General features: G+C 30.8%; 1 protein-coding gene across 1 annotated transcript in view; it reads left to right on the forward strand.

Moving 5' to 3' along the window:
• Nucleotides 1-13,133, forward strand: part of LOC106463453 (DNA-dependent protein kinase catalytic subunit-like) — a 169,878-nt gene that overhangs the window by 123,233 nt on the left and 33,512 nt on the right. Inside the window, exons 68-73 of the mRNA XM_022390945.1 lie at nucleotides 1,452-1,577; nucleotides 3,120-3,218; nucleotides 4,935-5,043; nucleotides 9,388-9,496; nucleotides 10,253-10,475; nucleotides 11,753-11,888. Coding sequence (XP_022246653.1) covers nucleotides 1,452-1,577; nucleotides 3,120-3,218; nucleotides 4,935-5,043; nucleotides 9,388-9,496; nucleotides 10,253-10,475; nucleotides 11,753-11,888 — 802 coding nt within the window. The remainder of the gene's footprint in view (nucleotides 1-1,451; nucleotides 1,578-3,119; nucleotides 3,219-4,934; nucleotides 5,044-9,387; nucleotides 9,497-10,252; nucleotides 10,476-11,752; nucleotides 11,889-13,133) is intronic.

Consider the following 13,133-nt stretch of genomic DNA (forward strand, 5'->3'; position numbering starts at 1 on the left):
TAAATTTCCAATTTTTTTATTTATCTTGTATATATTAGGCATATTAGATTCCAGTTCATTGCCCCCTTTTGATGGCTAAACCATAACTCATTTCTGATTAGGCAGGCAAGTTAACTACTATTAAAACATTAAACATATGGTTATCAAAGCTTAACTACTTTTAAAATATTAAACCTATGATTATTAAGGCTTGGATGAAGATTCTGTTGCTTTGTGCATTGTTTTTTTTTATTATGAACCCAATCATTTAGAAATAAAGAAAGTTAATGTAACATCATTTTAACTTCAGGGTATTCCACGATAACCGTTATGGGATCCGATATTTAATATCTTTGGATTTATAGGTGACTTTTCAGTGAAAGTAAAGTTGTTGTTTTTTAATATAGTCTTAAAATTCCAAAAATGTATTTGAATATTATCACAAATACTGAGAAATTCTTGACTTATTTTTATTTTTTTTTCAGTGATAACTAGCTTTGAATAATACTTTGGCTATGAATTTAGTATAATTCACTGTATGTATCTTCTTCTAAAAACTATTATGCACTATCTAAGGAAGCACGCACTGACCAATGATCGGTCACAAGAAAGCTGATGACCTGAAAGTAGTGATTTTCCAGAAGAAAAAAAAACAGAGCTGTGAAGATAACATCTTTTAACTAAACATATATCTTTATTTCATAAAAACTTCATCCCAGTATTTGATCTGTTTGCTGGATATCCTGTTGAGGTTGTCTCAGTATGATGTCAGGCATGTTGGTCATGTGTAGAAATGGACAAGTTGAAAGCTCTATTTTCCATTTTTTATTCAAAGAGCCTTGCCTTGTGAGGTGTCATGACATTGTGAGAAGTTCTGGTGGAGCTTAGGATGTAATATAATTCTAACTAAAGAAAGTTTTTTTTTTTCATAGTTTGCCTGCTTGAGTAAGGAAGCACATTATGCTAATATAATAATAAGTTGGCCAAAAATGATTTATAAGCAAAATTAAGAGGGGGGGGGAGATACTATATATTCCTCTTAAATAAATCACTTAATTATGCTTATAAATCATTGTTTGCCAACTTATTATCATAGTTTGCCTGGTTGTAGTTAAATGTTAACTACAACAGTAGTTAAACAGAAATGTTTTGGGTATCTTAGAACTGTTATATTTCATGTGTTCTCATTTGATGATATATTAATCTCTTTGTTGAGGTTATCTACGGAACAGAGACAAAATGTCATAAAAAAAAACACATCAGATAATTTCCCCATTCATAGAAGGTTCCTAAAATTCACAAAATCAATGTTTAAATTATTTTCAGCTATCTTTTCTGTAAAAATATTTTTCAACTCTTGTACATGGTATAAAGTTTAAAGTCTATATGAACGTTTGTAAGGAGTTTAATTTGAAGAGAAAAAGTATGTACAAATTTTTCACCTCTCTTTACCTATTCAACTGCTGTACCAGGAACATTATCTGCCTTATATGGTTCGATCAAAACTGAAGAAACTTCTAGAAGAAAGACAAGATCAATCTCTTTTGTCATTTTTTGATAATTCAATGCAAGATCCTGATAAAAAGGAGTACATTGAGGTAATAATTTTTGCTTATTAACCTTAACTTGTTACATTTATGTCAGATTTTTTTATGCATAAAGTGATATGATCATGGTTTAGTTATAAACATAAAGTTATAAAAAAAAAGATGAAGTGATATAATCATTAGCTGCAAGATAATATTTAATTACGACTGATATGTTAAAGATTTTCCTCGAGACAATGAGGTTACATAAGCATGGCTATGTAATATTAAAGATTTTATACAACAGTGAGGTGTTACTAGTTGGTTTAGAAAGATGTCCCACTGATATGTTAAAGATTTTCCTCGAGACAATGAGGTTACATAAGCATGGCTATGTAATATTAAAGATTTTATACAACAGTGAGGTGTTACTAGTTGGTTTAGAAAGATGTCCCACTGATATGTTAAAGATTTTCCTCGAGACAATGAGGTTACATAAGCATGGCTATGTAATATTAAAGATTTTATACAACAGTGAGGTGTTACTAGTTGGTTTAGAAAGATGTCCCACTGATATGTTAAAGATTTGCCTCGAGACAATGAGGTTACATAAGCATGGCTATGTAATATTAAAGATTTTATACAACAGTGAGGTGTTACTAGTTGGTTTAGAAAGATGTCCCAGTGATGTTTCTTTATACTAAGAATCTGATGTTTAAATATTATTTCATTATTTTAAGATTTTTTATCATATACAAAATGTGAGGTTTATACTGTTCAACAACCTGATATTAATGTAAAGTTACTGTATTCTATTTTAATTTGTGCATATATCAACAGTTTAATTTTTGAATGGTTTATAACGTCTTCATTTTCAAGTTCAAGAAAGACGCCTCAGATTGAATTTATGTTTTGAAACTTGATATAAAATACATTATTTATGTCTAATGTTTAAGGCTACATCTGTTAAAATATGGTATTTAACTTGGTTTTGAACATTGTCTTTAAAGATTAAACTTATTCTTAGTTTGCAAAGATGTCTTTTACAAGTTTTTGCTTTTACATTATCTTTAGAAATGTACTATAAGGTAGAATTTAATTAGCTTATTATGTTGTCCTTCACAAGTGTGACATTTTGGGATGATTTTCACATTATTTTTAGCAATTTGATATAGGATATATTGCGTTTAGGTAATTCTCTTGTTAAAGTGTAGTACATTTAAAACTTGATGTAGGAAACAGTAATTATGTTTGGTTTTGTAAAATCGTCCATTGCACAGTCTGTTTTGCTTTATTTTAATGGTGTTTTGAATATCATGCATGGGAAACATGATTTACGTCTGATTGGTAAGGTTTTATTCAAAAACATTTGATAAAACAGATTTTAATCATGTACTAAATAGGTAAGTTAGTGTTGAAGAATGTGCATAGGATAAATTATTAATGTCTGGTTGGAGAGGTTGTCATAGGAAACCATCAGGTTAAAAAGTGTGTTAGTCATTGTGGATAAATAGTCGTTGTTTAAATTTCTTGGTTTTGTTGTACAGTTTATTTTAGTTGGCACAGATTTTGTCAGACAATTTGTTAGATTTGAAGTACTTATCTCATTTTCAGGAGCACTTTACAGAAGAGCTTGCCTTGTTGTATGTTATACAAGAAGACTATGATCGTGCTCGGTTCTATAGTACTTCCTGTCTTCAAAAATTTCTTCAAGTATGTTCCCAAGTCTGTGCTCTTTAATAATTAGAGTTGACTTTGACCGTAGAAAAGTTTAGATCAGTGTTTTCCAACTGATGTGTCGTCAGACAGGAACAGGTGTGCTGCAGATTACGGAAAAGTCACACGTGAAAAATAAATAAAAGAAAATTATTGTTTATATATAAATAGTTTTGTGGAAGGAACCAAAGTGTATTCTGTGTTGTTGCTCTTTTGGCAATGACTGTAGTTCACTTGGTAATAAGAATTGTTGTGTGTTAGGCTGAGTTTTCATAAGGTGCTGGGGCAGGCCACACAACATTTTTATTAAAGTTGCTGTGCCTTTGGCAAGAAATGGTTGGGAAACACTGATTTAGATGATATTTAAGAAGAGGTAACAAACAGTTACAAGTTTGAATGTATGTTACGTATACCCATGAATTACCAAAAGAGAAGAACAGACATTTGTTGACCAAGGAAAACACTTCCATTGTAAGATCCCTGTCTTCTGTGTGTGTGAAACACTTCTGTTTTAAGATCCCTGTCTTCTGTGTGTGTGTGAAACACTTTCATTGTAAGATCCATCTTCTCTGTGTGTGTGTGTGAAACACTTCCATTGTAAGATCCATTTTCTCTGTGTGTGTGTATGTGAAACACTTCCATTGTAAGATCCCCATCTTCTCTGTGTGTGAAACACTTCTGTTGTAAGATCCCTGTCTTCTCTGTGTGTGAAACACTTCCATTGTAAGATCCCTCTCTTCTGTGTATGTGAAACACTTTTGTTGTAAGATCCCTGTCTTCTGTGTGTGTATGAAACACTTCAGTTGTAAGATCCCTGTCTTCTATATGTGTGTGAAACACTTTCATTGTAAGATCCATCTTCTGTGTGTGTGTGAGAAACACTTCCATTGTAAGATCCATTTTCTCTGTGAGTGTGTGTGTGAAACACTTCCATTGTAAGACCCATTTTCTCTCTGTGTGTGAAACACTTCCATTGTAAGATCCCCGTCTTCTCTGTGTGTGTGTGTCACCACATAAGTTTGTGAAACCTTCATAATGTAAAGTACTGCTAGAAAAAGCTTCAGTTATTAATTTCTTTTGTATAATGATGTCCCTATTTTGCTTATCTATTACTTGTGCAATTGTGTAAATTTGTGAGAATTAAAGTAACACATAGAATAACATATAATAATAATATATATATATGTGTGTGTGTGTTTGTGGGAATCCATAATAATATTTTTCACATATTCATTGGCCTGAAATCATTAAATTTATTATTTTATTATTAATTTTCTGAAGCAAGTTGTCATAAAATAAAGGAAACTTAGTCTAGAAATGTATGCAGTTACCTACATGTATCAGTATCATAAAAAAGGTTAAATGATTAAGAATGATTCAGAGATTAAATTACATCATTATTAAAATTGGTAGCTCCTAAAATCATTGTTCTAAACTTATCTGCTTGTTGTTTTACTCACAAATCTATAATATTAAAGTTATTGTAAATGTTTGATTTAGAAACTAGAGGATTTGCACACCTTGTTTTGACCAGTCATGGTTTTATATTAAAAAAATTTATAACAGAAAAATTATGTTTGCATAATTGATAAGTTATTATATAATTTTTTAATTAATTTTATAAAAGGGAGAACCGTTTTAGTTCTCCATTTAAATATTTGGAAAATCTGAAATTATTAAATCAAACAATTCATGTCTTAAACCTTTTTTTAGGACTGGTCATCTTTAAGCATCATGACACCCGGTGTCAGAGAAAGCAAACTTCATTCCTTGCAGAAACTTGTGGAGTTAAAACAATTTTTGGACTTCATGGCTGAAGAAAGTAAGGAGCGATTCTAACTTTTGTCATTAGGGTGATAAAAGAAAACTGTCTGACTCATTTAAGTTTTCAATACCAAGTAATTGCAAAACAACTTCCTAACATGAGGAAATCTTTATCAACTCCCTAGTCTGATGACATTTATTAAAATAGTTGTTGCAAAAATATGCCACAAACATAATTGATATTAGAAATCAACAAAAAATTTTAAGCATTAGAAATAGATTCTGATTCAAACCTTATGTAAGACCACCAAAGTGTATGAACATACTAGAATATTTGTCTCTCTCTATGGCCAAGGGTCAACTGCGTTACTATTTAGTGATTAAAAATGTAAAGATTATTTTCATGAATATTTCTTTTGTGGTTAATCTTAATTATAAACTATAATTAAAAAGCTTAATTTTTTATTTTCACATTCTTTAATATTCTTTGTATTATATTTGATAATATCTGGTGCAAATAAAAAATGGTTAGTAAGTAGTTCATATGATCACCTAAGACTAATTAATAATCAATAACTTTTTTTATACAACTAGATACTGATTGCTAACTAGTGTTTATCCTACATGTTGACTAACAGTCGTGATGGAAGTCTGGTGCATTATCCACTTCACTTATAACTTGAACCAACTAACCGTTTATTTTCAAGAGGGGTATCTATGTTTTGCCAGTTTCTCTGCTGGGTTGACTCAGTGTGATTGTCATTATATAAAAGACTGTTTTATTCAGATAGTATTCATTAATTTAGTTTTGTAAGTGAATGTTTTATTATTGTTTAATTTCTGTTATAATAAGAGTTAAAAGCAGATGATTGTAGGAAGTCTTGTTAATAATTCATTGATGTTGAAAATATCGAACATCACATGCAATATATTAACATCGAGAATATAGAAGGTGGACAGATGATTAGGTAATAAAGATATAAGTAGCGTGAGATGAGAGGGAAGCAGCAGACAGATAATAGCAAAAGAGAATAAAGTCAGTATGAAGTTAACTATCGTAGAAGTTATAGGCCTAATGATTGACACAGGTCTAATGTTTAATAGGTTAGAGTGAAACTAAGAGTAGAAAAGAAGATAAGAAAAATAATTTTATTCCATCAAAGCGTGGTTCTAAAGTAATTGAATCAGCCTGAGTGCACTTTGACAAAAGGAACAGAGAATCTTCTTCAAAAAAGAAGACCAAATGATTATGGTAACTCGCGCCACAATTTTAAGTGAACCCAGAAAATACTAGTGTGGTAGAAAAATAGAAGATAGTTCGGCTTCTCAACTGAAATTCTAAAGTAATTGAATAGGCCTAAGTGGATATTTGACAAGAAGGAGAGAACTACATATATAGTATTTATGATATGTCCATAATATCTATAGTATTGAAGAATTTATTGCACATACGTTAACTTGTTCTGAATATATGTATTATTTTGAAAACAAGTGAAGTGCATGCTGTTTATTCATCATTGAATTTATCGCTAACAAGTCACAGACACCTACTGTAGAAGAATCCTAAGCCCAACAACAACGTAGTATATATTTATACTATTAAGAAATATAACTAAATCTTTTTTTATTTCGACAATTGGCAAAGCTCAGATATTTAAATTCTGACAGAGATATTAGTTAGTTGGACATAGAAGCTTCTTTTTTTCTTTCTTTTTTTCCATGTACGGTTCATATCCTATTGAAAAAAAGTTGACAAATTATTAATTAGACTTGTATATCATATAGACTACTAAACATGACAACAGTTGATATCCAATCACCAAAACCTCACTGTAAGTTCTTAGTTTTAAGATATTTCATCTTCATGTTCAGTGTTTGTGTGTGTGTGATGCTTAGTCTTCTTTGCTTTGAGGGCTCCTTGCTCTGTATACATTAAATATAACTTTTTTTTTCTCCAATTTTAAGGTGGTACACATAAAAAGGGACAAGTTGTGCATACTTGATCCTACTACAGCAAGACTTCTTTCTGACATGAATTATTTTGCTATAATTGCTTCAATCTATTTAATGTTTATTCCTTTATATCTAATTAATGCATCACTTTTAAAGTCTTAATATTATTTCTGGAGCTAAAACCATATTTTTATTTCTAAAAACAGGCTTTTTCTCGTTGTTTAGCATCCGACTGTATTTAAACTAACCTTTTTTTGTGAGAATGTTTTTTGACTTATTATTCAACATATATGCATGGTAAATCATTTTATGTAACTATTTCTCAATAAAACCCAACCCCTTCCAAGATTTGTTTCACTTCTTCACTCTATATTTTCTTGTTTCTTTTCCCATGGTATTGTTTGAATGGACTGTTTAGTAGACATAATTTACCAGATTTTCTCCTAGGGACTAGAAGAAGCTTTCAAAGTCTGTTCCATATAATCTTATTATCACAAACTAGTGAAACAGAAGTGTTTAGATGTTGTCTAATACTCTGTAGAAACTACAAGCTTCTGTTTGATTTTGTTATTCTTGCAATGACATAAGTTTGAAAAGTAAGGAAGGTTTTTACGCCCAATAAAAGAAATTAAAATTATTCTTGACCAAATAATATTTTCTCCCACATGCCTATATAGTTAGTATGTCATGGATTTCAATTTATTTCTTGTGAGGTCTTTTGTTTAATAATAGGACTTATAAAATGGGATGGACTTATGATAACGAAAGAATATTTGGAGGTTTGTTTTTTTTTACACATTTCTGATTCTGAATTTATAATTGACTAATTAAATGGAATGTACATAAAAATTTTGACATTAAGTGGGATTTTAATCACTTCTGTTCCCATACTTCTGTGAAGTGATTAAACTATATCTGTTGTTATAACTAGACATTTGTTATCTGTATTTAACTCTGCCTGGACCTTATTTTGAATGATTCTTGTCCAGAATTGTCATCTTTATTTAATATACAAGTGGTTGTTAAATAATATCTTTCCATCTTCTTCACAGTATTCATATTGAGCGTATTAATGATCTAAGTTCACCGGTTTATCGTGGTAAATTTTGTAATGTGACAGTTTTTTGAGATGTATTCAAGATGTTAAAAAAACTACATCTTCACAGATGTGCCTCTTTAGAAAGCAACTAGTGTGAGGGTTTTATTTTTGTTATTTTCTGGTGCACTTTTAAATTTTATCATTCAATAGTAACAAGCATGTTTTCTTTACTGTGTACTGCTTTTGAAATCATGCACCTACCCTCATTTCTCTTATTTATTTTTTGCTATGTTCTTTCATGTGTGGTGCATATTTTATGGTATGTGTTTTACTCGAAACCAGTCTGACAAAATCTGTTTGTAAGTCACGTATTGAGAGATTTTTGTACCCCACTAGACATCTGGAGGGACTGACAACATCTGGTTTTGGTGGCCCCCATTAGAATCATTTTCTGCTGACTGTTCTGCTTCATAACAGATTAAAAAAAATAAACATTTTTTAAGATTTAGAAATGGCATTTTGTAGTTGTCAAGTATTTTTCCTCCTTTGTTGCATTTTCTTTAAAATATACTTATACTTCTTGCATTATAAAATACTGATAGTGACATATGGGAATGATTTATATTGCTGGTTATTTATAGTGTTCAAGAAACACTTGAGGCTAGAACACCAGAAACTCAAAAATTACTTAACCTGATGGGTAAACTTGTTGCATCTCATCAGAGGCACGTGTTATTGTGCTACAACTGCCTTTGGAGAATGTTTAGAGTGAGCCATAGCACACCCCACAGTAAAGGGTCCTAATGGTCAGTTGACATATATGAGGTAGTTACAGATTTTATTGTAAAATGGGGCTGAGCATTGATGAATGTTTTGAGATGATACAGAATGAATGTCTTCAGTACTGTATCAATTTTGAGGGCTGATTTTTGTAAGTATGTATGCATATTCAGCATATGGCAGCTAATTTTTGAGACCTTCATCTTTAAGGGGGGTACTATCTTCAAACATTTGAGTTATTTTTGGCCCCCATTTCATCTTCCAAACAAATATACAAGTTTTAAGTTTCAAAGAATTCTTTCCTAGTTTCCATTACTGTGTACTACAGTCACACCTATGTACTCTACAGAAGTGCGCTTCACTTAAAATTTCAAAATACAGAACAAAATTACTATTATTAATGCATTTGAACACCTTCTTCTCATGGGGCACATTGACTGATGTTTTAAGGGGGTAGATAAGTGGGGAATAAAGCTGCTACTTTATAGTACTAGCAATGCAGCAGTAAAGTGAGAGCTGATGTGTTAATATCCTGCATCTATTGTGTTTTTGACCGTAATTAGTGATATGCATTTCTTGAATGATTTTACATACCTTATCTGTTAAGTGTTTTGTGTTTTTCTTTTGCAGATAACTTTAACTCTGAGAGACCAGCAAAATCTCTCTTGAAACAATGGGAATTACGGTTACCATCAGTGGCAGATCCGTTACACGTGTGGGACGATATCGTGACAAACAGGTTGGATGATTAATTACACGTTAGGTGTTTCTCAAGCAGTTCAAACTTGAAGATCAGAACAAAAGGGAGATTTGTTACAATCTGTTGCTTCTTCATTGCAATGTATTCAGGATGCACTTTATATTTCAACTTTAGTGTTTTGTTCTGTTACTAACATTTCAGTATTTATCCTTGTGGACATATAACAATACAGTAAATTATTAGAGTGATTATACACGATAAATCATGCATGATCATATTTTATGTGTACATAAACTTTTCAGTGATCAGATCTTTGGATATGCTAATATAAATATATTGCTTAAAAACAAGAATGATAAACTTTAGACATGAAGGCTTTTGACTGTTAAAAGCTCTGTTTGAGCTGTGTACATAAAAAATCACAGGAACACTTGAAAATCAGCTTTAACTTTAATATCTTCTTGTATTCAGAAACACCATAAATGCTTTTAAAAAAACTGAATTATATATGCTACATTTAATTTTTATCAATATTATTTCAACATTACAAAACTGTGGCATTTTAATTATAATGTGTGATTTTCCGAGGCCATATACAGTATGTATGATTAGTGCTTGCATATCCCTTGATTTTGATATTTGTTGTCCTTCAGTTATCATGTATACTCCAGTTATATATTTAGAGGGATTGTGTAGGCAGTCAACATATTCATGTCAGTTCAAAGATAGTTTTTCCAAAGAAATATATCTGACTTAAAAAAAATAATAGTATTTTTCAACATGTTAATCACCTAGAATCATGTTCATGGAAAAGCTCAGAGAGAAAGTTGTAGGATCTGTTCCAGACCAAGATTCTGCTGCTGACTCATCCATGAAAACGCTGTCTCAAGAGGAGTTATCTCGAACAACTCTTGATATTATAGAACAGGAATTTCTTCTAAAATTACGTTTTGTTGACAGTGCTTGTAAGCAGGGCTGTATAGCTGTAGCTTCAAAACACCTAAAATGGTTGAACAAGGTATACTAAACTTGTAGTTGTGTATTAACCTCTTGATATGAAGATGCTGTTTGAAAAAGTTCTAGAAAAGCTGAGATCAGCTTAAAACTTAAATTTGATTTACCCATAATGTAGTGATTAGTTTCTCTTTTCTCTGAGCAAATATGGGTTAATTTAAAAGAGTTATTTAACACAAATTAATATCCATATTAAGATTTACAAATGTAATTTGTTGTGAGGGAAAACATTGGAGGAAAGATTATAAAGTGTATTATAATATGAAATTGGTTAAACTACAATCAATGGCAAAAAGTAAGATATGGTTTTTAGTTCTCATTTGCTAAAGTTGGTGCACTGTTTTATTTTATTTTTGAAGCAAACAGACGTGTCTTTCAGAGTCATTTTAAATTATTTTGTAAGTCCATCTGTGACAGCTATATTGTCAGCAGATTTATTAGTAAAGTTATGCTGTCAATGCATCAATAGTTAGTATGGACATCCAACTATATGTGTTCCTACAGACTTGTTTCTCAGTGTTTTTAATCTTGACGGCACCTAAAGGTTTGAAAAATGTAAGTCATATCTTAAATGAAATATTTTCTATGATTATATTAAAGTTAATATGCTTTGACAAAATTTAGGCCTAGTAGTTTACATCCTATACTGTAGATCTGAGGGCTTGCAGTTTGTGTTCCGTTGTCGCAAAAAAAATCAACTAACTCTGCATTTTGGGGCCATACGTTCATTATAAGTGACATTCTAAACCCACTATTTGATTATTTTATTATAGTAGCCCAAGAGTTGGTGGTGGGTGCTGTCAGTTCAAAATTAGGAATGGCTTGTGCTGATAATCCTTCTGTAATTCTGTGCAAATACCTGACACAAACAAACTTGATTGGTAAAACTAGGTTGTGAAAACAAAGTTGATATAACACATGACATTTCACTAGTGTTTACATGGTATCATCAGGTGATAAGAATACAAAAGTTGAAGAAAGAACTGGCAAAGAGTTTTGTGCTCTCTTATCTTTTTTCAGCACCTAGAACTGCCGATTTGGATTTATATTGTAGTTTCCATTATGACCTCATTTCAAATATTGATATTTACTTTTTTTAAGGTCTGTTACACTATTATAATGATTCTAATTCTTTACAGAACTATATTCTCAGTACTTTCAATATGAAAAATATACTTGGTCATTAAAAGAAAACCAGAAGTAATATTTAAAATGAGATGAGTACATGTAGGTCTCTGTCAAATCACATTATAATTCCAATTTTATGTGTTTTTGAACCAGAAGGCTGAACATTTGGGTAACAGCGATCACCGAACAACCTGGATACACAAGTATTGTGAGATTTATCACCAACAAGCAGTAATGCTTCGTGGTGCAGAGAAATTGAAAATATTATTAAGAGCAAAGGAACAATTAAGTAAGTTGAAATAGTTTATGGGAATATTTTGTTTTTAATAAATCAATGTCATACATAGGTCACTAGTTAGGCCACATTTGGAGTATTGTGTTCAGTCTTGGGCTCCTTACCTTAGGAAGGACATTGAATTATTGGAAAGGGTTCAGAGGAGGGTTACTAGAATGGTGCCTGGGATGGAGGGGTTGTAATATGAGGAGAGGTTAAGATCTCTGAAATTGTTTTCTCTTGAAAAACGAAGAGTTATGGGGGGATTGGATTGAGGTGTTTAACATTGTTAAGGGAATTGGTAGTGTTGATGCATCATCTTTTTTCATACTTAATGGTGAAAATGTTAGGACTCTCTGGATGAATGCATTATTAATAAGAAGTAATTAATTTTGTCAACCTCTGAAGGGTACCATGCCCACCTTCAATACATTTGCTTGAGCCTTATAGCTTACATGTAGAAGTTACATACATATGTATATAGTTAGTAGAAAGAGCTAATTTTCCACTATAATCCAACAATGGTTATTTTGAATTTGGGGTGCAGTTTTTGTCATAGGGTAGATGTAACTGCCTCTAGTGTTGTTGGCTGCTCCATCAATGATAGCAGTTACGGTTGTTCCTTACCTGAATATGTTATAGTTAGAGAGATAAATTGCATTTAGGTTTTGGTTTTATATCTTAGTTAATTATACATAATTTAGTTTTAAAATGCATAAATGAAATGTTTAAGCATTTTTTTTAAATCTACATCATACTTTGTGTCAGTTCTCAAGGCTTAAAATCTTGCTCTCAGGTAAGATAATTTTTCCAAAGGCTTGCACATCTGTCCTGAAGATACTGTAATTATGCTTCAAGTGCACCATTGACTTGTGCTGAGATTAGTAATAAAAGTTAAATGATATGAAAGGAAAATAAAACATTAAATATTAATTGTATGTGAGAAGGAAAAGATCTGAAATTATGAATATCATAAAATTATGAATATAAAAGAAGATCTTTTAAGATACTCTACGAAAAATTATAAGGTATGAAAATTTTTTCTATTTCTTAATTTTAAACATTTCATTTCACCATGTGTTGATGATAAATAATATCTACAGTTAGTGATATGGTATATAAAATATAAACGTTTGTCTTTAAAAAAAAATTTTGATATTCATATAGAATATAGTATATAAAGAATGGTATATAAAATATAAACGTTTGTCTTTAAAAAAAAATTTTGATATTCATATAGAATATAGTATATAAAGAATG

The sequence above is a fragment of the Limulus polyphemus genome, unplaced genomic scaffold (genome assembly GCF_000517525.1).
Source record: "Limulus polyphemus unplaced genomic scaffold, Limulus_polyphemus-2.1.2 Scaffold1412, whole genome shotgun sequence".
NCBI classification, from domain to species: Eukaryota; Metazoa; Arthropoda; class Merostomata; order Xiphosura; family Limulidae; genus Limulus; species Limulus polyphemus.